At 37.1% G+C, this 24007-nt stretch overlaps 3 protein-coding genes across 4 annotated transcripts; all 3 read right to left on the bottom strand.

Annotated features, from left to right (window-relative positions):
- Positions 1 to 4027: 4027 nt before the first annotated feature.
- myorg (myogenesis regulating glycosidase) lies at positions 4028 to 8706 on the bottom strand. Of its 2 annotated transcripts, none has more exons than XM_016451388.1 (3): positions 8617 to 8706; positions 6179 to 6638; positions 4028 to 5973 (listed from the first exon to the last, which is right to left on the bottom strand). In XM_016451388.1, exons 2-3 carry the CDS (start codon positions 6439 to 6441, stop codon positions 4179 to 4181), a joined length of 2058 nt encoding a protein of 685 aa, XP_016306874.1. In that variant the 5' UTR covers positions 6442 to 6638; positions 8617 to 8706; the 3' UTR covers positions 4028 to 4178. The 2 variants fall into 2 exon arrangements, with proteins under 2 accessions (XP_016306874.1, XP_016306881.1); XM_016451395.1 differs by having other exon boundaries at positions 8613 to 8696.
- Positions 8707 to 9571: 865 nt separating this feature from the next.
- LOC107662870 (uncharacterized) lies at positions 9572 to 12969 on the bottom strand. Its single transcript, XM_016452986.1, is given in 6 exon segments — positions 9572 to 9708; positions 9711 to 9733; positions 10307 to 10438; positions 10696 to 10855; positions 11046 to 11163; positions 12847 to 12969. Coding segments are annotated over 6 exon segments (693 nt in total).
- Positions 12970 to 16316: 3347 nt separating this feature from the next.
- Positions 16317 to 23242, bottom strand: LOC107662633 (nicalin-1). Its single transcript, XM_016452718.1, has 12 exons — positions 23209 to 23242; positions 22161 to 22234; positions 20742 to 20845; positions 20502 to 20590; positions 19996 to 20135; positions 19700 to 19878; positions 19099 to 19186; positions 17970 to 18008; positions 17606 to 17778; positions 17281 to 17334; positions 16677 to 16755; positions 16317 to 16517 (listed from the first exon to the last, which is right to left on the bottom strand). The coding sequence occupies exons 1-12, from the start codon at positions 23240 to 23242 to the stop codon at positions 16461 to 16463; spliced, it is 1110 nt and encodes a 369-aa protein (XP_016308204.1). The 3' UTR covers positions 16317 to 16460.
- Between the last annotated feature and the right edge of the window lie 765 nt (positions 23243 to 24007).

Below are 24007 nucleotides of genomic sequence, written 5' to 3'. Positions count from 1 at the left end.
ACACGTGGAATAAAAAATGAAAGTTTCCTGTCTACATGTTGATTTGTGTATTCGGTGTATTAAATCATTTTAAAATAAATGCTATAACAGATAAAACTAAATTCTCTTAATGTGGTTTTGTGTTGTAAGTCTTGTCCAACGAATGGCCCAAACATATTACTGTCAGGCCACCCTTGGTCTTTGCCCTTTCCTGCTCATCAAATCACTGCTCCACCTCTGTCCCAAACTCAACTAAATGATTTATTGATCCGGAGCAACCTCCATATAACCTGTAAATTACCTCAACACCGTGTCATTATCTACCAATGATGAGCAGGGCCCAAAAAACCAAGAAGATGCCTCTCTGAGAAGACTTCATTCAATGCTGGACCAAAGTCTGATTCAAACTTTGATCAGGCTTAACCTGCTTTGCAATAATTACTATTCCTGTGAGGGGCTAGAGTAGGTTGGAGGTTCAATGAATCCATGGACCCATGACCGCCCTGCCTGAAAGCCTCGTTTGAACTTAGCGAAGATATGCAGCCCAATCTGCCAGTAAGGAAAATGAGGTGGAGACGGAACAAACAGACATTCAAGACTGCGCTGTAAAACCTGTGGACAGTGGTCTTCTGGCATAAAATATCTCACCAACTAGATATAAACTATTTGTATATGCAATTACGAAAGGGCTATTTGGAATTTAAAACACAAAGGTGTCTATTTTGTTACCATCTCAAGTGTAACCATGGAGTAATTACCGTTATTAAACCTTTTTTAATTACAAACTTTTTGCAAACTAGTTTTGATTGGGTATTAACATTGAAGTTGCTATTCAAGCTTCCCTTACTTCTGTCATTCTTTAGTCGTTCAGAAATCCTACAGCCTGCACCAACCTTACAACAAAAGTCAACAAAGTTGTTCCATAAAATCATTAACTTTTTCATTTACTGCCCACAAATTAGTAACACGATGGAAATCCATACTGAACTACACAGAGGGCTGAGGCTGGCAGAACCAACTGCATAATGCCAAAGAGACTAAACTAATAACCACTGGAAAGACGAGCCAAAATTGCAACGCATATCAGTGCCAAAATCCATGTGCTGTTCAAGTCCAGTAACACTATCAAACGGGAAAATAGTGAACTGAATAGTGAGTGGGTGGCATCATTTGACCACTGAAGACGCGGTCTATCGCTAATGTACACACTAATCTACACACACTAATGCAGTGCTGAAGAAGGCACATCAACGCCTTTTCTTCCTGAGAAGGCTGAGGAAGTTTGGCATGAGCCCCAGCATCCTCAGAACATTCTACACCTGCACTGTGGAGAGCATCCTGACTGGCTGCATCACTGCCTGGTTTGGAAACAGCACTGCGGGCAACCGCAAAGCTCTGCAAAGGGTCGCGCGAACTGCCCGCCACATTGTTGGAGGTGAGCTTCCCTCCCTCCAGGACATCTACACCAGGCGGTGTATAAGGAAAGCCCGGAGGATCATCAGTGACTCCAGCCACCCATCCCACAGACTGCTCTCTCTGCTGCCCTCAGGAAGACGTCTCCGCAGCATCCGATCCCGCACTAGCCGACTGAGGGATAGCTTTTTCCCTCAAGCTATCAGACTAATGAACAATCAGAACTAATACACCCTACAGCCTACTCCCACAATACGGTAGGCCACACACTGCACTTTAACTCCAACAGTTCAATACTGGACTATACATACACACTGCATTTAAACACAATAATCTATCTGCTACCACTGGATACCATCCAATGCACATCCATGACATTTTGCGTATCCAGTTAATGTATAATCTGTTGCACCTTCGCATATTTTGTGTATATATGTCTACATAATGTAGAATGTGTACATACTGTGTATAAATGTGTATTGCTAACTGCATGTACATACTGTGTATAATGTGTAGTGCTAACTGTAAGTATGTCTAATAGTACACTGTGTGTACTGACTATATGTATGTGCATATTGCACATTGTCATCTGTTGAGGTCTGTATGTTTATATGTAAATTGTTTCTGCACTGTCTGGAGCACGCTCCCAAGAATTTCACTCACCAAGGCACGTGTGCTGTGGTGATGTGACAATAAAAGTGACTTTGACTTTGATGTAGGGCAGTACAATTAATGCAGAGAAGAAAGTACAATTAATAACTCATAACTCTTGAGAGAGGTCAAAAGTTTAATGGTACTATTTTACTTCAATATCAGGCTAGTTATATTCAGGGAGAGAAAAAAAGTGAAATAACAAAGTACAGGATTTTCTTGTGCCATAACTCACTTCACAAGCTTCAAGTGAAGGACTAAAAGCAGGTGAACACTGCCCTCCTGTGACGCTCTGGAGAACGATACCATTTTCAGTGCAGCTGGTCAAACTTAACATTTGCTTCACCAGGGCATGTGAAATGCAAAGCAAAATGCACAGTTTTATGCACAAAATGAATAAATACTTTCATTCACCACTATTTGTTTTGAAATACAAACAGAAATGTATTAGTCCGAGACATTTTGCATATTTTCAGACATTTTTAAAAGCTACACACAGATGACGGTGAAGGAACACACACACACACACAAAGTCTATGAGATGTACAAACAAAGCATTTTTTCTTCTGGAAATTTATATGTTAACACAATATCAATCTTTATGACCAAACCCCTACGTACTCTGTAGCTACTTTTAGAGCAGACACTTTGCTTGACAGATTCATTGTTTCACCAGAGTAGATGTGTGCGCTTTCACAGTTGTGTGAGAAGAGCTAAAAATAAGCTTGAAGGTCATAGATTAGAGAAAGCTTGCAGTGTGAGTTGGTTGTCAGCCTGCTGGAAGAGCATTAAACAAACACAACAAACACAAAGGTGACCCTTGCACAGCAAAAATATCATCTGATAAAGATTAACTGACTTAAGCATTTAGTGTTGTGCCCTTATTGCAAAACACAAAAATTAGGCAGCACAGCATAATATTCAAAACAAGATGAGCAACACACATCGATTTAATATGAAAAGACAAACTGTATTTTATGTGGCAGGAAATGTTTCTGTAAATGTGGCAGTAATGGGGTAATGCTTGAACAAGGTCTGTTGGTGATGCATTTGGCACTACATGATGACAGTATAGCAAGTAGAGTAAAAAAACTGCTGGTCATTTCCAATGCAGCCACAAGCACCCATTACACATACAAACTTCTAATGTGATTATATCAATTATTGGTGCTTACGAGACAAGAGTAGGGCAGATTATGCACAAATGTGCTGCATGCATGGCCTAACTTTACTGTAGTGCAGCATTGCCATTGCTTGCAGGTTAAAAAGCCATACTGTTTTAAATGCACTAGCAAAATTGAACAAGTTGATTTGCATGTATATATGTCTACATAATGTAGAATGTGTACATACTGTGTATAAATGTGTATTGCTAACTGCATGTACATACTGTGTATAATGTGTAGTGCTAACTGTAAGTATGTCTAATAGTACACTGTGTGTACTGACTATATGTATGTGCATATTGCACATTGTCATCTGTTGAGGTCTGTATGTTTATATGTAAATTGTTTCTGCACTGTCTGGAGCACGCTCCCAAGAATTTCACTCACCAAGGCACATGTGCTGTGGTGATGTGACAATAAAAGTGACTTTGACTTTTGACTTTGCTATGAGAAGAACATTTGAAAAGTAATTAATATTGTATGCCTTGCAAGAGGAAGACTTATGTACAGTACTGGTAAAATTTCCCTTGTTTAAAATGCAGATTAGAGAACACAAAGCATACATTGTGCAAAATTACCTGTCACAGCCCATTAATACATCCTTTGCATCCTTAAAGTCAGTATGTTTGGCAAGATGCATATGTAAAAGCTTAATTGTGTCAAGGCTTTGGGCCGGTATCTCAAAGACATTCACTGTTTAAATGCAAGGCACGGATTAAGACATTAGCTTCAGATATCTAATGCATGTTTAACTGTCGTAATGGCACAAAACATCACAGCCAAACTGATGAAGAATGTCAGAATGTGCTACCGGAAGCTTACTTCTTAAACAGTCCTGTTTTATATTGTAAAATTTAAACCCTGGATGAATAACTTTAGCTAATTTCCCTGAAGAAAAAAAAAATCAACACCTTCACAAACACTTTAAATGGAAGACATGCTCAAAACTCCAGATGCTTGCCATAAATCTTACTGAACCCATTCAAAGTAAGCAATTTCATCAAGATCAACTGGATAATCTGTTAGGTGTATTGGCTCTTTGTTGTCAAATCGTTCTCCTTTGTAACTTTTCCAGCGTCCAGCTGGTAAATAGATATCCCTTTCTTGCTTGCCCGGCTCCAGTACTGGTGCCACCATCAAGTCATCTCCTATCAAAAACTGTGAGTCAACTCTATAAGCCGTTTCATCACTGGTGGCGATCCACCATAATGGGCGAATTATGGGGTCCCCAGTGTCCAGAACTTCTCCAGCCAGTTCTATGACCCTGGGAGCCACCAGTGTCTCATGTAGTTCAGTGAACCGTTGAGCGATAGCCACCACTTCATCATCGTACTCCCATGGAGGAATGGAGAACTGCATGGAGGGCATGAAAGCAGACAGCTCCAGCCACCGAATATAGAGCTCACGGTCTGGTAGCTTGCCGTTTCCATCAGTACGATTGGAATAGGCATTGCCTCCAATCATGTCTGGCAAGATGAACTGGTAGCCCAGGATGCTAATAGTGAGGACGGTTGGGATCAGGGACTTGAGGCCAAGTTCATAGCCCCACACAGAGTCCCGGTCAATTAGACGGAAAAAACAGGAGATATTCTGAGAGCTGTAGCCGGACCGAAGTTCAGCGCGTTCGTTGAAAGGAATGGCCATTTCGGTGTAGCGGCGAGTGAAGGTGCTTGGGTCGGGGAGGTGGACTCGAGTTCTGAACTGCCAGGGCAAGTAGTTGGTCTCACCTGCATCCAACTTGAAGGAAGAAACGCCATATTTGTGGCGTAAAGAGCGAAGATGGGACGTGAACCAGTTGCGAGCTTCTGGATTGGTAAAATCAAGGATTCCACCGATGCCATTCCACCACTTAACCAATGCAGGAAGTTGGCCTGTTGGCTCCATCACGAACAGGCCTTTCTGTACACATGGCCCAAAATTAGCAGAATCATAATTCACAAAGGGATGCGTCCACAGGGATACCAGGAAGCCATCTGCCTTGAGCTTTTGAAACATGGCAGAAGCATTTGGGAACTTCTGTGTGTCAAATTCAAACTCCCCGTATTGACTAGTATAATGATCATCAAATTCTAAGTGGCTACAGTTAAAACCATGTTTGCGTATATTCTCTGCATAAGTTAAAAGCTTTTCCTGGTTGATGTCAGTCTTATGTAAAGCCCAGGTGGACCATATTGGGTGCCGGAACATTTCCTTGGCAGGCACTTTGTTGGGTTTGGGGAAGTATCGACGAACCATGACCTTGTGGATAGAGGTCACATCTGGGCCAACGCAGACTCTGTAACTAAGTTCAGCATAGGGAGGTCTTCCAGGTGTAGGTTTGTATGGACTGTCCTGATATCGTGCCTGGAAGTACATGGTTTTCTCTGTATCATTCCAGCCCAGGTGGAAGGGCACAGAGTCATTGATCTTAATGGCAGTTGCATTGGACGAAAGCCAGTAGCGCTCCAGGATGCCACCGAAGTCATGGCGATTGGAGTACACGTCGCTAGTGACAAAAGGTTTGGGTGCCTGCTGGCCTGAGATGGCGATAGGCCAATGCTGAACAGCAGTCTCAGCACCACCATACCAGTGCGATTCATTGTAGGACATGGCATGTTCCACAGGTCGGTCTGACTCCAACTCTTCCCAACGCACACGGTAACACACCACCGTCTCCTTTGGTTTCACCGTCATAATGAAGAAGTTCACCTTGCCAGCAAACGAACGCGAGCATCGAAGGATCACTCCCTCCTTTGAGCAGGAGTCGAGATCAAGTGTGCCAGATCTGAAATCAATAAGCAAAAATCAGTTTCTTTTAAACTCCCCAAAAACAATGGTATGTATTAATTATTCAATATATTTGAATAATGACTTGAACCTGGCACGTGTTTAAGTACCTTTTCTCTTTTTCACTGACCCATTTAACTGGTGTCTGTAGTGCTATCAGAACGTTTTGCGATCAGAAAAATAGAAGCACCATGCATACTGACCTGAAACCCATCTTCAGGACAATCCCCCCAGCCTGGTTACGGATGAGAAAGCCATCCTTATTCAGATCAAGCAATTCTGTCTTCAGCAGGTCAGCTTTACGAAGGGAGGCAATATAGTAGCACCATGCAGTCACTGCTGCAATCACCAGAATCGCACCAATAACTCCAGCCCCCACCAGAGGGCGACTGTCCTTGTCTATCTTCTTGATGGGCATGCCATCAGTAATTGTACCTCCTTTGCCTCCTGGGACTACTTGGTACATTATGAGTCTTAGTTTTTGAATTCACAGTTGAAAAGAAGATAAAAACTGAAGGCTAAAATTGTATACAGTCTACAGAATACATTTGGCAGACAGAGAACAAAAGTGAATAACTTGCTAAATTTGTGCAAAATGGAGTCATGCATCCATTTTTCTTCTCTCAGTGTAGCATTTTCCTCTTGTTCATTACCCTTATGAGCCTGCGGAAAAAGGAGTGGCAAAAAGTGTCAATGCAAAAGGTTGAAAAAGTCCAAACAGAAATCTACTTGTTATGCAGATGTAGGAATCACAGTACAAATTCTAACATTAAGTATTAAAAAAAAACACTATCATTTTAGCTTTGATATCGGCCTGAATTGGTCTGCTGGGAGGTAAAGGCATAAACAAAAGCAGTTTATTCATGCTGCCAAGGTTTCTCACTGTGGCAGTGTGTGAATTGACTACACCAGAGGACAACACATGGGCCTCTGGGTCTGCAGTATGCAACGCCACCTGCAAAACTTTGAGACTGGCTAAGTGCAAATGAAAAGCACAGTTAATGGACAATGTTTTCTCCTGAAGAAAGACCTAGAAGAGCTGAACTGCCCATGCAGAGGCCCTCTCTTTATGTTTTTGAGGGAGATGTAGGCCTACAGCACACTAATAAGGTGCAACAGTGACTGCCCACCTTTTCAGTGGTCTTGGAGAAGTCTCATTTTGTCAATAGTCACAAAAAAAATGAATAAAGAGATTTGAATCAAAACAACCAAATAAACGTTTCAAATCAGCATATTATATTTGAGAAGTAAAAAAGGTTGTTCTTGTAATCATGCATTTATACTTGTCCCACAAAGCACTGTAAATGACACAGCTAAATCGATTCAGAAATAATGGCAAAATATTAAATTATTCACTATAGTTGTTTGAAGGTGTACGAATTGACTCAATGTCATTTGCAATGCTTTATGGAAGTGGGCGTTCAATTTTTCTTCTGTATTGTGACATATCCGAGTGTAACGGATTAGAGAATAAAAAATGTAGAGCATGGTCTTTGTTCAATGCATGTTTTAAAAAAAATTGAAAAAATACATGGATTAATTGCTTATAAGATTCATAATATGCATTTAAAATATAGATAGGGTCCATTTGTTTTCATGCCGACTTTAAAATTGACTAGTAGTACGGCTGTAGCAACAATGCTGAAGAAACTGGGAAAAGTGAAAGAACAAAACTACTCCTAAAAATACAAATAATGCTATTATATCAAAACTCTAATCAAATATAATCGAAAATATCCTACTGTTCCACTCTATTCAGTACTGCTGATAATGGACATTTTCACTAGTAACAAGAGGCATGTGATTCTCTGACGACAACACTTTAGTTCTTCCCTAAATGAAAGAAGATTTTGCAAAGTAGGTTGAGCAACTTTAATTGTCATGCAGAGACATTGACCGAAGAAGAAACAGTGATTGACAACAAACGGGTATGTTTAACAAGGATACTTTGCCAAGTAAATGAATAAATCTAATAGTTAAATGCCTATCTTGCCTAAGCCTATCCTAACAAGAAATGTTTTTAAAGGGATGAAGCAATCATGTATTATCTCACAGCACTCAAGTAAACACAATTTTGCTGACTCGGAACATGTGACTACAAAAAAAAAAAAAAAAGGCTTTGCTACCTTAATTTATTCAACAGGACACTGACAGTACATACATAGACATGTAAATAGGTCAGAGAGTTGCATCACCACGTTGTATGATGAGTGAACTTTTACTAAAATAGCCACGCACTGGACACACGATTAATATTGGCTGACCTCTTAAAGAGGCTTGCATGCTTCTTATTTTAATAACTCAGGACAGATGAGACCTAGCACACAGATCATCGGTCAAAGTGTAACATAGCCCTGAGACTTGCGGTAGTCCCCACAATAACATTGTGACTGGTCTAAAACTGCTTAAATGGTCACATTACTATAGAATAACGACTAAGAAAACCTCTTTACAAAACAGTTCAGTAACGTTATTTTATCACAAAAGGAGACATATGAAACAACACAAGACAGAGCCAGTGGTCGATATCAGGCAAGGGGAGTCGACTGTAAAACACACGCAGTGTATTACCGAGGCTGACAGGAGGAATTCGCTATTTAAATACATAAACATGAATAGTTACGTGAAATAACATACTTACCAGCTCCAGGACTGTTGGTTTCGTGTCTTGTTGACATGTTCCCTCGAACAATTCAAGACGTTGAACTCCGTGTCTTGTTATGGGAGGAGTTTATGTGGCGACTCGCTCGTCACACAAACTCTGCAACTCTGGGAAATTGAGTTTTATAGGCTATTCGGCGAAAGCGACAGTGTGAATATTGCGGATTGAGTTTGTCTAACAAACTATTCTAACAAAGAAGACGGCGCTTACCAAGTTTGTTTTCTGTGGATCTCAAAAATATACAAAAATATACCATGGTAATCCCGCCAAAATACCAGGTACTACGATCACTACTTTAAAACTAAAAACTACTTTATTTTAATATGTGGATCGTTGAAGAGTGTGGTAAGCTATAAATATAATGACATCGTTTTTTCCATATTCTTATTTTTAAGTAGCACATTTTATTTTAAAGGAAGTATATTTTAGCCATTTTTAAATAAAATAAAATGTTTTTTATAACTACTGTCATAGGCGATTTGAGTTATCCTATAATGGTTTTGAATTCAGTAACTATTTTAACCAGTTGTTACAATAGTATTTGATATGTATTAACTGATTTAACTGGTGTGAGTTTGAAAAAAAAAGTTAACCATTTTAATGTATTTGACCTATTTTAACCTATTTTATGAAAAAGCTTGAAGCTCAAGCTTGAATATGTTGTACTTAGGCTACTATGGTTCCCATGGTAATGTTGGTAAGACAAAATAACAAACATTTAACAGGCACATCATAAACGTTGTCATGTAATGCACATTTAGATCCGAAAATACATTCTACAGTCAATAAAATGAAGCTGCACCCAAGCATATTTTACAAGACAGGATCTCCAAACACATAACTACCTCAATAATACACTGGAAAATGACATTATTAAACTGACAATAAATGAAAAAAAAAAAGTTTGATATAAAATGCCCAAGCACTGTGGCTTTTAGTGCTTTGCTTCTGACACAAACTCTGGGTGGATGATGTAGTGTCCGACTAGTGGCTTCACCACATGGAAACAGCTGTGTCCTTCACTGCAAACCAAAACATCTGGATTTAAAAGGGATCATCTCAGACATTCAGATGCATTAACAGAGCCATGTTTATGCTGAAACACACATTTACAGTTTAGCAAAATGGCATGATTACATTAAAAGCACTGAATCAAAATATCGAGTTATAATATGTTTGAAATGTTTGAAATCTGTTCAATCTGTAGTGCTTGCTGTTAGTTAAAATTGGATGTGTAGGCCTATTTATTTATGTACTTGATTTGTGTATTTATGTATTTTATTTAGTTAGTTTTATTGTTATTTTGTTATATTGTTTTGTTTTGTTTTATTATTTTTTTTAAAGACCTTTTTTAATAAGAAATGCTTCTTTAGCACCAAATCAGAATATTAGAATGATTTCTAAAAGATCATGACACTGGAGACTAATAGCTGCTGAAAATTCAGCGTTATCATTACTGGAATAAATTTTTTTTTTTAATATAGTAAAATAGAAACTATTTTTTTAAATTATAGTAATATTTTACAATTTTACTGTTTTACTGCATGATCAAATAAATGCAGCCTTGGTGAGCAAAAGATACTTTTTTATTTAGTTAGTTAGTTAGTTATATTGTTTAGATTTATTTGTTTGCTTGCTTTTTTTCTCTCGAGATTTTGGAATAAAATACCTGCAATCAGTAGTGGATTTTGAGCGTGATCTGTGATGATGGGTAACCTGGTGTTTGAAGGTTTTTAAAGATGGCATGATGTCCATCTGCTGGTTCCAAGCTGATCTGATACGATCTGTTTCTGAATATTTCCTGAGTACAAAAAAAAAAATCCTAAAGAGTATGGCAGATATGAACTTGAGGACAAAATCATAGAATGATCTGTTCATAAACTGAGAGTGTAGTAGTCAGAAAAATACTACAGTTCAGGTATTGGTTTGGATTGGATATAAATCTTGTTTATTCAGGCACAAAGACATAAAACAATGTCATGAAATAACATTTAAGTTAAACTAAAACTAATTATGCAATGCCCATGCATTTCAAATATAGAATTGCAAAAGCTTTACCCTTGTGTGTTTGAGATTGTTGCATGAGCAAAGTTGTTTGGTTGTGGTTTGAGAAGCCAGGCAGCAGGTGGCAGTGTACAAACTGCAGACGAGACCGCAGGTGGTTTGGAGTCTCTTTGTGATGAGCTCTGCATTGACTGTCCATGTGCTGTTTGTATGTCTTAAAGTGAATAAGTGAATACATAGAAAATAGTGATATACTGTAGATATATTGCTACATATATCATATTATGTTGATTTGTTTGGAGCAGGTACTAAACACTCAAATATTTGCAATACACTGATTTTGATCAATGACAGTGATTCTTTTGACTCAACCTCAGCTGTAGTGACACAGATTGTATTGATACCTGGATACTGGACTGATATGTGTCTTACTGGAGGTAGAAAAGAGGCAGAAGGAGTGGTTGTCTGAAAGTATTTCCATGAGCCGTATCCTGTCTGCAGCGTTCTTGGCATCAGGAAGTCCTGGGTGGCAAAAAGGATTCAGAAAACTAACCCTACACTCTTAAAAATAAAGGTGCTTCAAAAGGTTCTTCAAGCGATGCCATAGAAGAACCATTTTTGGTTCCACAAAGAACCATTCAGTCAAAGGTTCTTTAAAGAACCATCTCTTTCTTACCTTTTTATAATCTGAAGAACCTTCTTTCGCCACAAAGAACCTTTTGTGAAAAAGAAAGGTTCTTCAGACCTTTATTTTTAAGAGTGTAAGTGGCACTTAATAGCTTGTAACACTGGCCCAGCAGAGGTTAGATTGTTTCGCTAATATAGTGAGAGTCGATCCCAACCGCCGATCCCTGTTCAGTGGTTTGGAAACAGTGTAACCGGAGCCTCCTGAACAAGGCCCCCCACAAGTAGGTTGTTTTGCAGAATCAAGTGGCTACAATGCTCTCCATGCTGGTGAATTATTAATGTTTTTTCAGGGCAGTTAAATTCAAGTTAATTGAAAAATGTTGTTTGTTGTTTACAGTGCTTTTTTTTTTACCTCAATATTGCAGTTTATCTCAATTGTTTTGCTCATTCAGATGTGAGTCATTCACACAGCAGTGAAAATATAGTGAGAGTCGATCCCAACCGCCGATCCCTGTTCAGTGGTTTGGAAACAGTGTAACCGGAGCCTCCTGAACAAGGCCCCCCACAAGTAGGTTGTTTTGCAGAATCAAGTGGCTACAATGCTCTCCATGCTGGTGAATTATTCATGTTTTTTCAGGGCAGTTAAATTCAAGTTAATTGAAAAATGTTGGTTGTTGTTTACAGTGCTTTTTTTTTACCTCAATATTGCAGTTTATCCCAATTGTTTTGCTCATTCAGATGTGAGTCATTCACACAGCAGTGAAATAATGCTAATTGAGGGAATGGAAACAAACAAACACCTCACAAAATTTCAAAACAAGTAAATAATGAATGTAACACACTTTAGGAGCTATACATTTCACTTTACATCCTATACGCTACATTAACCTCTACATATGGTTAGAGGCTTAGAGGAACATAATAAGGTATAAATGCTTATTATTCATCTCTAACTTCTGAAATATAAATTTGCAATTATAATTTCTTTGATATGATCAAAAACGTAGATTTGAATGCAATGACATTAATTTGATCAAAAGTGTATAAAGATTTATATATGCTGTTCTTTTGAACATTTATTCATCAAAATCATGTATGTTCAAAATATATATGTTCACCAAAATTTGAAGCAGCACAACTGTCTGCAACTTGTATAATGATAAGAAACGTTTCTTGAGAAGCAAATCAGCATATTAGAATGATTTCTGAAGGATCATGTGACATTGAAGACTGGAGTAATGGCTGCAGAAAATTCAGCTTTATCAACACAGAAATAAATCACGTTTTAACATATATTAAAATAGAAAACATTTAATTTAAATTATAATTACACTATTTTACTGTTTATACTGCATTCTTTTTTACCAAACAAATGCAGCCTTGGTGAGCCAAAGAGACATTTAAGAAAACTTACCAACCTCCAATCAAGTGAATATATAGCTCTCTCTATATAAAATGACTTAAATTTATATACAAAGGTAATATAAAACCCCTAATGCTAAAAAGAGACCCATATAAATAGAACAAATGCTCATTTATGGTGATGAGCATGTGTTAAAGTATTCAAGAAGCTCTTACCGGCCGTGGATGAGGATTGTTCCTGCGATATGCAGAGGACGGTCTGGGCCGGGTGGGTTTGACCCGAGCCGGGGAACTGAACTCCTCTGAGTAGGTGCTGCTGAAGTGTAGCTGAGGACCCATTTCCCCTGTGTATGGTAAGAGTGTGTCTGCAGCTCATAGACTGATCAACCCTACCTCACTCCCTCTCTCTCATCAGCACCTCTGCTCTAGTGCTGCCATGCTCCTCTTCCTCTCTTCTCTATCTTAATCCCTCAGTCCTTTCATCTTTCCATGGGGTATTCGGATTTATTGACTCAAAAACGAAATTCTGCAATTGTTTACTCATCCTCCAGGTTTGTAACGACATAAAGTTGAGTAAATGATGGCAGCATGTTTCTTTCTCTTTCATCCATTTATCACTCTGCCCTTTTTGGCTGTCACTGACTTTGAGATCAAACAAAAGGTTCAAATCACATTTGAAATTGTAGTACACACAAAGCATGTCCTAAGCAATCATATGTGATGTCATTCTGGCGTTCTGGTCCTGTTCTGTATTACACGCTCCAGTGAGGAGAGAAAAAGAGAGCTGGCAACTGGATAATCTGCATAGATATCCGTCTGTCACCAGGATTGAGCAGCCCCAGGTTTCATTCCCCACTCAGCCAGTGATCAATAATTCAAGCCTTAGATCCTGTGTGCCTTTTGTGGCCCCTGTTCAGCGGGGTCTGACTGAGAGTTAAACAGGTGAGGTGAGATCTGTTTGTTGGTCTGGACAAATGCCAGAAATATAGCATATCCGTCTGTCACCAGGATTGAGCAGCCCCAGGTTTCATTCCCCACTCAGCCAGTGATCAATAATTCAAGCCTTAGATCCTGTGTGCCTTTTGTGGCCCCTGTTCAGCGGGGCCTGACTGAGAGTTAACAGTGAGATCTGTTTGTTGGTCTGGACAAATGCCAGAAATATAGCTGGAAAAATAGGGATGTTGCTTTCACACTAATATATATACAGAAATATAATTAGATTTAAAAAATCTAAAGATGAGTTATATTTATTTAGAATACTGAGAATTTTAAAACAATAAAAACATTTTTGGAGAAGGCAAGAATCCCCAGTTTTAAATGATTGGTTAGATTTACTTTCTAAAGTACACTCTATGGAGAGGATAACATATGAAATTAAGAGCAAAAGTATATATTTTGAAAAGATATGGGCACCTTTAAAATCAAAGTATATATTATAAAATAAAGGAATACATATTCTAATGACATCTTTATACAATTCTGCCCCCTTTTAATTTATTCATTATCTTTATTCATTTAATTAATATTATTATTAATTAGTTTTAAATATTTGTATTTGAATTATTAGGAATTAGGTGTCATTATAAGAGTTTAATATGAATATGTGGATGCTTTTTTCTCTATATATTTTATATGAAAAAGTGTTTATGTCTGCATTTAGTTTATTGTTCTAATTATTATTATTTATTTTTTTTATGCGTTGGTGATGGGTATTATCACAAAAGGGAATAAAAAGTGAAGGAAGATAAAGTAGAAGGAACAATTAGGAATAACTATTGGTAAAAAATAAAATAAGATGTCTTTAAAGGAAATGTTTATTTGTATAACTGTATTAAATGTGCTTGAATTGAAAGACATAATAAAGTATAAAAAAAAAGATTTAAAAATCCTACATTTAAAAATGAGAACTATGGATATTATTATTTATTTAGCATTTAATACACTTTTGAAAAATATATTAGCAAATAGTTGTGTAGGATAGGAAGTATTTTCTTAAAAAAAATAAAAAAGAAAGAAAAAGCATCATTATGCAAGTCTTAAGTGTATGATCTTTCAGAAATCATTCTAATATGCTGATTTGGTAAGAAACGTTTCTTATTATTATCAATGTCGCAAACAGTTGTGCTGCTAAATATTTTAATGGCAACTGTGATAAATGTATTTTTTTCTGGAATCCTTGATGAATAGATCATTCAAAAGAACAGCATTTGTTTCTAATAAAAATATTTTGTAATATTATAAATGTCTTTACTGTCGATTTAATGTGTACTTGCTGAATACAAGTATTAATTTCTTAAAAAAAAACATCTTACTGACTTACTGAACTTTTGTTGGTCTTTGAATTGTCTGCACTCAAGAATAGTGAACATAATAAATTTCCCTTTTTTGTGAATGAATCTACAGCCATGAATTCAGAATGTTAATGTTCAGTCATTAAACTCCACAGTAGAGTATAACAATATGATACATTAGGGGAATTTGCTCATGTCATCAGAGTAGATACAATATTGTGGATGACAGTAATGAATGACTAATCCTGTATGAATGAATGTTCTTCATTCATAAGAGATAATCAAGAGAGTCATCATTTAACTGAGCATTTGGCACTTATCCACAGTCACTGTCAGCACCACAAAATATCCTCTGTGGCCGTGCCAACACAAGTAAATCAAATATCCCGTCAGCGACCTATTATGCACAGGACAGTTTTCAGGTTACTCAGATAGTTCCACAGGGAAAAATGTTCCATACATAATTAATGACACGAAATGGGTCTGAAGGGCAGTTTCTGTCAAGTTCTACTTTTTTAATAATCACTCACATAGAGAAATAACCTATGTGTGCTGTCAGAATGAGAGTCCAAACAACTGGCAAAAACATCACAATAATCCACGAGTAATCCACATGACTACAGTTCAACAGTTAACCCCATGTGAAGTGAAAAAATGTGTGTTTGGCCATAAATCATAATAAAATCCACCTACATATTTGTTTTGGACTGATTTTGCTTCTAAACAGTGCTTGATCTGTTGTGAGATGTCTTTTTCACTGGAGAAAACAATATTATGAACAATTAATGATCGATTTGTTTATTACAAACACAGCTTTCCACTTCACAAGACATTAATTGATGGACTGGAGTCAAATGGATTACTTGTGGATTATTGTGATGTTTTTATCATCTGTTTGGACTCTCATTCTGATGGCACCCATTCACTGCAGAGGATCCAATGAGCAAGTGATGGAATGTTAAACTCCTCCAAATCTGTTCAGATTAAAAAACATACGCATTACATATTGGTAACTTGAGTTGAAATTTTCGTTTTTGAGTGAACCAGTCCTTTAACAAAATAGTTATATTTATCTTTGAAACATTAACTGGTGTTCATAAGCTTCTCTTTCATATAGGTGTTCAGTGACAATAATTCCACTACATATAGGTGACCCAGTCCCGCTCAATCTTTCTTGGCATCAGGTTCCTTTTTTGAGTGACTCATAACTTATCCATGAGTTCCATTCTACTCCTGACATATCATATTTACATGGGTAATCATCTAATTTAGTCTCTTTGCCTTCATTGACCAAAGTGTAAACATACAGTCAACTTCCAAAAGGATTTCTGAATGCAGAATGAGCAAAGTAGCCAACTACTAAAAGAGAGAAGTGATCTTTAATTGAAAAAAGGGAATCAAACAGAAACAGAAGAGACTGCAAGGGAATTATAAAATACAAGGTAGCCACTTTAAATTCTAGACGTGAATTCCAAAAGTTTTCAGATGTTGTAGACATCTCTGTGCACTGGTTCTTTGATGTGTCTGCTTTACTCCAGTTTATTGGTGCTTGGCTTTCACGTTTGCTTTCAGCTTAGTGTAGACATTGCCAAAGGTCTGCAAACAACAAGAAATGATTCAAATAAATTAACCAAGCCACACATTAAAGAAAAGATTCTGATTACTGATAGACTTTCAATTCCAACCTATGCAGGTATAATTAGCATACTGACCCCAGCTCTCTAATTAGTTTGGTATACATTACCCATGGCTCACCTGGATTGCATAATAAACTATTCCAAGGTATCCAGCTATACAGCCACCCAAAAACAGGTCAAAGGTGGCAGGCTTCACCCTAAAAAAAGTGAATAGTAAAATAAAAATGAATAAAATACAAAAATTAACAAACTAAATTAACACGAACTAAAAGGAAAAAAAAAACTATTACCGAGAAAAAAAACTTACACTAGAATACATTGTCATTTTTAAATGATTTCATAATAACTCTTTCTAAAATAATAATAAATGAATGCATTTTAGTTTTAGTTCTTAATACATTGTTTATTATTACAAAACTGATTAAACTAAAATAAAATTAAATAAAAACTAATATACAAAGTTAATACACTGAATGTAGAAACTGGAAAATACAAAAAACTAAAGTAACCAAAGGAGGATAAAATGGAGGAAAAAAAAAACTCCATGAAAAATAATAGAACAATAAGGGATTTTAAGTTAACCTTATTTACGTTATCTTTTTGAATGTCCTGTTTCATTTGGAAATGCACCATATTACTAATGTAAAAAGGGTTTTAATGCTGTTTCAGGTTGACTTTAAAACCATCTTCAAAGCCTCAAAACAACAAATGAGAAGACTCACCTGTACATCATCATTGGTTGTTTCATTTGATCAAAGAATGTGATTTCAGGATCCCTAGAAAAGTCAGACAAAACAGGCTTAATATGTCTGTATCGGTGTGTTTGGGTGGCTGTGGGTTTGTAGTTTTGCTGTTTTCAGAAAGTGTGTTGGTAAACATTGTTTGAACTTTTGCTACAGGCAAGGTAAAAAGAAAAATGAATCCTGGCTCTGTGAATTTATGCGTGTTTGAAATCTGCATCTGTAAACCTGCTACAGAAGTCTTTTGAAGTCTTGCTTCAGGCTATTGATGAGGTGAAATATTTTGGCCATGTCTGTGTGTGCGTACCTTCGGTCCGGGTGGAACGTTTGTCTATGGACCTGCCGTAGATAGTGTTTGAACTCTTGCTCCAGGCTGCTGATCAGGAGTGTGTGTTCTGGCTCTCGGTCCATCAACTGAACGGCTCGTGGAACAGACGTTATCATGGTCATCAATGCAGACAAACGGCTGTCTTGAATATCCTACATGGCAAATAAGGGTGAACAGTTTTAGGTTTACTTTATAAAATTAATGAAGTTCAAACGTTTAGGGTCAGTAATTTTTTTTAAATAATTTATATAACAAGGATACATTAAACTGATCACAAGTGACAGTAAATACTTATTTCTTTAGCCTGATAAAATGAGCAACACAGCAGAAAAAAATGTATTACCAAACTGCCCTTGAAAACCTGCATGTCCTTAGCAGACCCCTACAGAAAAAAAGTATATATTAATGAAAAGTGCAAACAAAGACAAAAGTGGTCTGTGTGTGCTTTCAAGGTTAAAGGGTTAGTTCTCCCAAAAATGAAAATTAGCCTGTGTTTTACTCACCCTCAAAGCATCCTAGGTGTATATGACTTTCTTCTTTCAGATGAATCCAATTGGAGTTATATTAAAAATTGTCCTGGCCCCTCCAAGCCTTACAATGGGGGTAAGCGGGTGCTTTTTGTCAACAGTCCAGAAGACGTGAAATATAGTGCGTGCATCCGTAATAAAATGTGCCTCACACGGCTCCGGGGGGTGAATAAAGGCCTCCTGTAGCGAATCCATGCGTTTTTGTAAGAAAAATGTCCATATTTCAAACGTAATAAACACTTTTTTCTCACTTCCGCTGACTGTCGTACACAGAAGCCGTTCCGGCGGATGACGTAGTATGTCGGCGTTGCATGATCAGTGACGAACGCGGAGAGAGAACAAAACAAAACGCCGGTCACTAATTAGAAGCACAAAACCGGATTTGTAAAGAAAAATGTCAGAGGATTTCGATATAAGCCAAGAGGAGATTGGTTTTCCTTTGCTAAAGTAAGGAAACTTTGCTTCCTTTGCTCCTGTAAACAAACTCGCGAAAGTTTGTTTACAGATTTATCTCAGAGGCGCGAGCGCAACACATACGTCCTACGTCATCCGCCGGAATGGCTTGCACGTATGACAGTCAGCGGAAGTGAAACAAAGTGCTTATTACGTTTGAAATATGGATATTTTTCTTACAAAAACGCATGGATTCGCTACAGGAGGCCCACCAGAGCCGTGTGAGGCACATTTTATTACGGATGCACGCACTATATTTCACGTCTTCTGAACTGTTGACAAAAAGCACCCGCTTACCCCCATTGTAAGGCTTGGAGGGGCCAGGACAATTTTTTATATAACTCCAATTGGATTCGTCTGAAAGAAGAAAGTCATATACACCTAGGATGCCTCGAGGGTGAGTACATCACAGGCTAATTTTCATTTTTGGGTGAACTAACCCTTTAACGTGAACGTTTACATTTGGCGAGACACTCCAAATGTTTGCCTCACCTTGTCTGAAACATTGTACATGAATCTTGCCAAGGACTCAGCAACAATAACGGTGTTCCGCTTGAGTTTTCTGATGTCAACCTGTGCCCTGAATATACAGAAATGAGAAGATGCGGTGCATCTATCATTTAAAATGTGTTCTGAAATGTCTGCTATAACAGAGCTGCATTGGATAGAAAACTTAATTCACACTTGTTTTCAAGGATTAAATAAGTTTTAAAGGTATGGAAGGATATTCGTTATGGAATGGAACTGGAAAATATACATATAACTCGACAGATATCACTAAATTAGTTTAAAAAAGTGACTGTAGACCACACTCTGAATCTTTGTTCAGCCAGTCAGAAGATTTTGAGGCTCTTTCCACCAGTCAAACATTTTACACATTCAAAAGGCAGCCATTAAATGTGAAGTAGGATGCTAAGTTCAAGCAGGTTATTCAAGTTTACACCATATTTAGCTTCAAGCAGGTTTCAGTTGTTAATTTATCATGCAAGAATGCTATTTTTATATCTTGGTGGGATGGAGTGGCTAATTCATTGACTACATCTGACAGAAGTTCCAGAATGGAATTTTCTAAACTTTTGAAAAATGATCTCACATGGTGTCCAGTATTGATCCTCTTAGCTCTGATTTAGGGTTCTCAATGTGCGACAGAGTGAATCCTAGGATACGTTTCATTCCGTAGCGCTCGTGCTCCCAAGCCAAGGTGGCCTCCTGCAGGTTGATCTTCTTATGGACAGTTCCAAATCTCATCCAGGGGAACCTGGCAGAGATGATCTGAAAACACAGAAAATAAAAAAATGTACAAGAGGGTCAACTGACAATCAACATTTAAGTTCAAAACAGTATTTTCATAGAACATCGACTGAATCCAACTCTGCAATTCAACCTAACCTGCTCCAGCTGCTGAATAAAGCTGTACTGAGGTGTTCCAGGCTTAGGTGGTCGTGAAACATGTAAGAAAAGCTTGTCTCCAGTGCCAAGAGAGTCCAGACATAGAACAAACGCCACGTTGTCATGCAAAAGGCTGGATTCTGCAAAGAGAGATCCAGACTTCAAACTTTGGTATTTTTATTGTATGAGTGCTCATAATTCTTACACTCTTAAAAATAAAGATCCAAAAAGGGGTTTTCGCAGTGATGCGATAGAAGACCCATTTTTGGTTCCCAAAGAACCTTTCAGTGAACAGTTCTTGAAAGAACCATTTTTTCTGCTATAAAGAAACTTTTGTTGAATGCAAAGTTTCCATAGATTTTAAAGGTTCTTTATGGAACCATACATGCCAATAAAGAATCTTTATTTTTAGGAGTGTATCTATGACTGAATGCGATACTTAGACAATGTTTTGACTTTGGGAGTGAAATATGTGTCAAGAATCATTTTGAAAATAATTCACGCACCTGCATGGTCCATATTTTCCTCCAGCCAACGCTTGGTGCCCAGGAAATTATATTTACCACCACCAGTCAGGGAGAATAAAAGATGGTACCTAAAAAATATTGATTAAAAAAAAAATCCAAAAGTAAATTCTTATGATGAATATGAATCAGGTAATACAAGCTATTGTATTCATGTTGCCAGTTTTTAAATCATTTTCCCAACACAAACATTTTAGTTCATAAACTACAGAAAGAACTTACGGAGCCTGGCTTCGTAGGTTGCTGTAGAGGTGATGAAAGAGTCGAACCAGCTCGAGAAGAACGGTGACGCCACTGCCATTAGAGTCTGCACCATACGCCAGCCACTAAACACACATACACAGATCACTCACACATACAATCTCATAATACACACTAAATTGGAAAAAGAAAAACCCTCTCGTGTACTTTAAGAATTAAAATATCAAAAGTATCCCTATTCTTTTTTTGTAAAGAAGAGATGGCTCAAGTATCAGCAATATACTAAGCATACAGCCAAGTACATTGTTTCACTTTATGAAGTGCCAATGTATGTGATCTGCCAGGTGGTGACTGTAAAACTCATTATTACCAGTGGGAAATTTTACCATCTGAACCCGTAAAACACAGTGGTAATAAAATGCTTTGCTGTGATTACAGGATTACCAAAGTATCATTACTGGTACTTAAATCAAAGGTACCGGATTTAAGCATACTGTAAATTCAATTACACATGGGAATCATATGGAATTCAATGATCCAGATTCCAATTTTATTTTATTTTTTTAAGTCAAAAGAGTAATTGGTTATGTAATCTGTTGGACTAGACTAGTCATGCTGCATGTATATGATTCAATCAAAAAAAAAATTATGAGTGTCATTCATTTGGTTGTGATTCACTAAAAAGAACAGATTCATAAGAGACATTTGTTTAGGAATCAGACTGTACTGGTTGAGCTCTATTTATAGATTTACTGAAAAGATCCAGCTAGTTTGGGGACTGGACTGATTGCAATGTATGTTTCTGATTCACAAAAAAGAACCAACTCATAAGTGTCATTAGTTGCAAATCATACTACATTACATTGATAACGCTTTTTTGATTTGGTTTTGATTCACTAAAAAGAACCGGCTCATAAAATTATTTGTTCAGGAATTGGATAGGTTGCACTGCATGTTTTTTGATTCATTAAAAAGAACTGACTCATAAGACTCATTCTTTTGGGAATTGGACTGGTTGTGCTGCATGTTTTTGATTCACTAAAACGAGTCATGAGTCATTCATTCTGGTATACAATACTGTATGTTTCACACTGAATAAAGCTTTGGCAGTTCTGAATTACAATTGTCAGTTCCCAACACTAAATTCAATACAATTTTCACTGGTGAGGCTTTGAGAGGCCGGCAATGTGAATATGTTCATTTCTGATCAAGGTGTTTGAAAAGGTCAGTTCCCACAGCAAGTGAACCATGCCAATTGACAACATACATTAATCATTCCGAACCATGTTTGGGGGGAGTGTGATGTATTATGTGACCAAAAATGATTAAGCATTTATTAATATACACTCAGAAAGGTTCCTTCAATCTAGTTGTGCTGTGTGGGTGTGGGTGTGGGTGTGGGTGTGTGTGTGTGTGTGGACATTAATGAGTGTGACTTACAGGAGCAAGACCGAACGAGTCATAATGGGACGTAATTACAATAGTGGGTGGGTCTTCTCCAGCTCCAGGAAGTACTTTTTTTTTTTTTTAAAGACGTCTCTTATGCTCACCAATGCTGCATTGATTTGATCCAAAATACAGTAAAACAGCAATGTTATGAAATATTATTACAATTTAAATAACCATTTTTTTATTTTAATATATTTTAAAATGTAATTTATTCTTCATGGCAAAGCTGAATTTTTAGCAGCCATTACTCCAGTCTAATGTACTTAGTTAGTTCTTAAATATTAACAATGGTTCTTTTTATTATCAATGTTAAAAACATTTGCTACTTAATATTAATGTTGATTCTTTGATGAATAGAAAGTTTAAAAATAGAAATGTTCTGTACCATTATAAATGTTTTTGCTGTCACTTTTGACCAATTTAATGCATCCTTGCTGAAGAAAAGTAATAATTTATTTCACAAAAATACTGTTTTACAGTATTTTTTATTAAATAAATACAGCTTTGGTGAGCATAAGGGGTTTTTTTTAATTCAGAAAATAAATAAATAACTATTTCAAACTTTTGACAGGTAGTGTTTTTTTTCACAAAATGGGATTAAAAACTAAATTTCTTATTCACTTTTTATTCTCATCCAGTAACACAAGTATTATTGGAAAAGAAATGAGCAAATAATGTGTTGTTGTAAATGCACAACTGTAGACATTAAGATATATATATATAATTATTTTATAATTTAAATTTATAATTAACCTAAAAATAAAAATTATGCTGTAATTTATACTATTCCTGTCATTCCAAACCTGTAGAACGTTTCTCTTCTGTGCAACATAAATAAGAGATATTTTGAAAAATGTTCCAGTGCATTTTTTCCATAGAATGTAATTCAATGGGCACCACAAATTTTTGGTTACCAACATTCCTTCTTCAGTATTTCCTTTTGACTTCGGCAGAGGAAAGAAAATCAGTCTAAATATGAGAATAGCAGACAGAATTTTAGTTTTTGTGTAAACTATGCCTTTAAACTGTGGCGTGTTACCATGTTTGTCCTGATGTAAATTGTACTGCTGCATCCTGTATGCGTTGAACTCATAGGAGGATGCAGCCGGTAGGGCAGACGCATGCAGGAGATGCACTGACAGCAGCAGAAGTGCCGCCACTTTCGAGGTTCGAAGAGTCATGCTGACACCCCACATTTGAGTCCAAAAAAATGTCTATGAAAAATGCAAGATGGGATATTAAAAACAACTATAAACCTGTTTTTTCCAAGTGTGTGAATCCTTATAATCCAACGGCAATACCGTTTATATCGATATACATTAGTTTGATACGAGCGCATCTGAAAATATAGCGGAGGACACAGACTGAGCTGCTGCGGAAAAAGTGCATAATTCAATTTGTTCTAAGCATGTGACAAGCTTCATATTAAGGCCTTTAAAAACTGGTAAGACATAGTTTATCGTTTCGTATATTAGTTTAAGCGGCTCCCCCGTCAGAGACACTAGGCTACTCGCGCTATTTAATGTGTTTGAGATGTGCTGTCTTCCTGAATGCATAACTTACATTCCAGTGGCGGCTCGTGGGTTTTAAAATAGAGGAGGCACACTAATTGTATTGGTCTGGGATCCCTGCCGATTATTATTATTATAATTTGCTTAACCACGTTAAAATGGCTTTTTGGTTGCTTTTAGTCTTAAAACGTAAAGAAAACGACACGCATACAGCAAGATAATATAGCCTAACTGATGATTGGTTGATATCAGAAGGGAGGCTAGCCTCCCTTGCAAGGGGTCTTTTCTCCACACTCCTCAGCGCTGAAAGTGAACACTCGATGCTGA

This window comes from Sinocyclocheilus anshuiensis, unplaced genomic scaffold (genome assembly GCF_001515605.1).
Source record: "Sinocyclocheilus anshuiensis isolate Anshui unplaced genomic scaffold, SAMN03320099.WGS_v1.1 scaffold457, whole genome shotgun sequence".
Classification (NCBI taxonomy): Eukaryota; Metazoa; Chordata; class Actinopteri; order Cypriniformes; family Cyprinidae; genus Sinocyclocheilus; species Sinocyclocheilus anshuiensis.
The sequence above is the reverse complement of the archived record's forward strand: the minus strand, read 5'-3'. Positions and strand labels throughout refer to the sequence as shown.

Bases quoted from the DNA above. Each gene is read 5' to 3' on its own strand.
- myorg (XM_016451388.1), bottom strand. From the start codon at position 6,441: ATGTACCAAGTAGTCCCAGGAGGCAAAGGAGGTACAATTACTGATGGC. The intron at 5,974-6,178 runs GTCAGTATGCAT...TATTGATTTCAG, and splicing joins GTCCTGAAGATGGGTTTCAG to ATCTGGCACACTTGATCTCG.
- LOC107662633 (XM_016452718.1), bottom strand. From the start codon at position 23,242: ATGCAGCAGTACAATTTACATCAGGACAAACATG. The intron at 17,779-17,969 runs GTAATACATTTT...TTTGCCATGTAG, and splicing joins AGGTTTTCAAGGGCAGTTTG to GATATTCAAGACAGCCGTTT. The intron at 16,756-17,280 runs GTGAGTCTTCTC...CACTTTTTTTAG, and splicing joins CAACCAATGATGATGTACAG to GGTGAAGCCTGCCACCTTTG.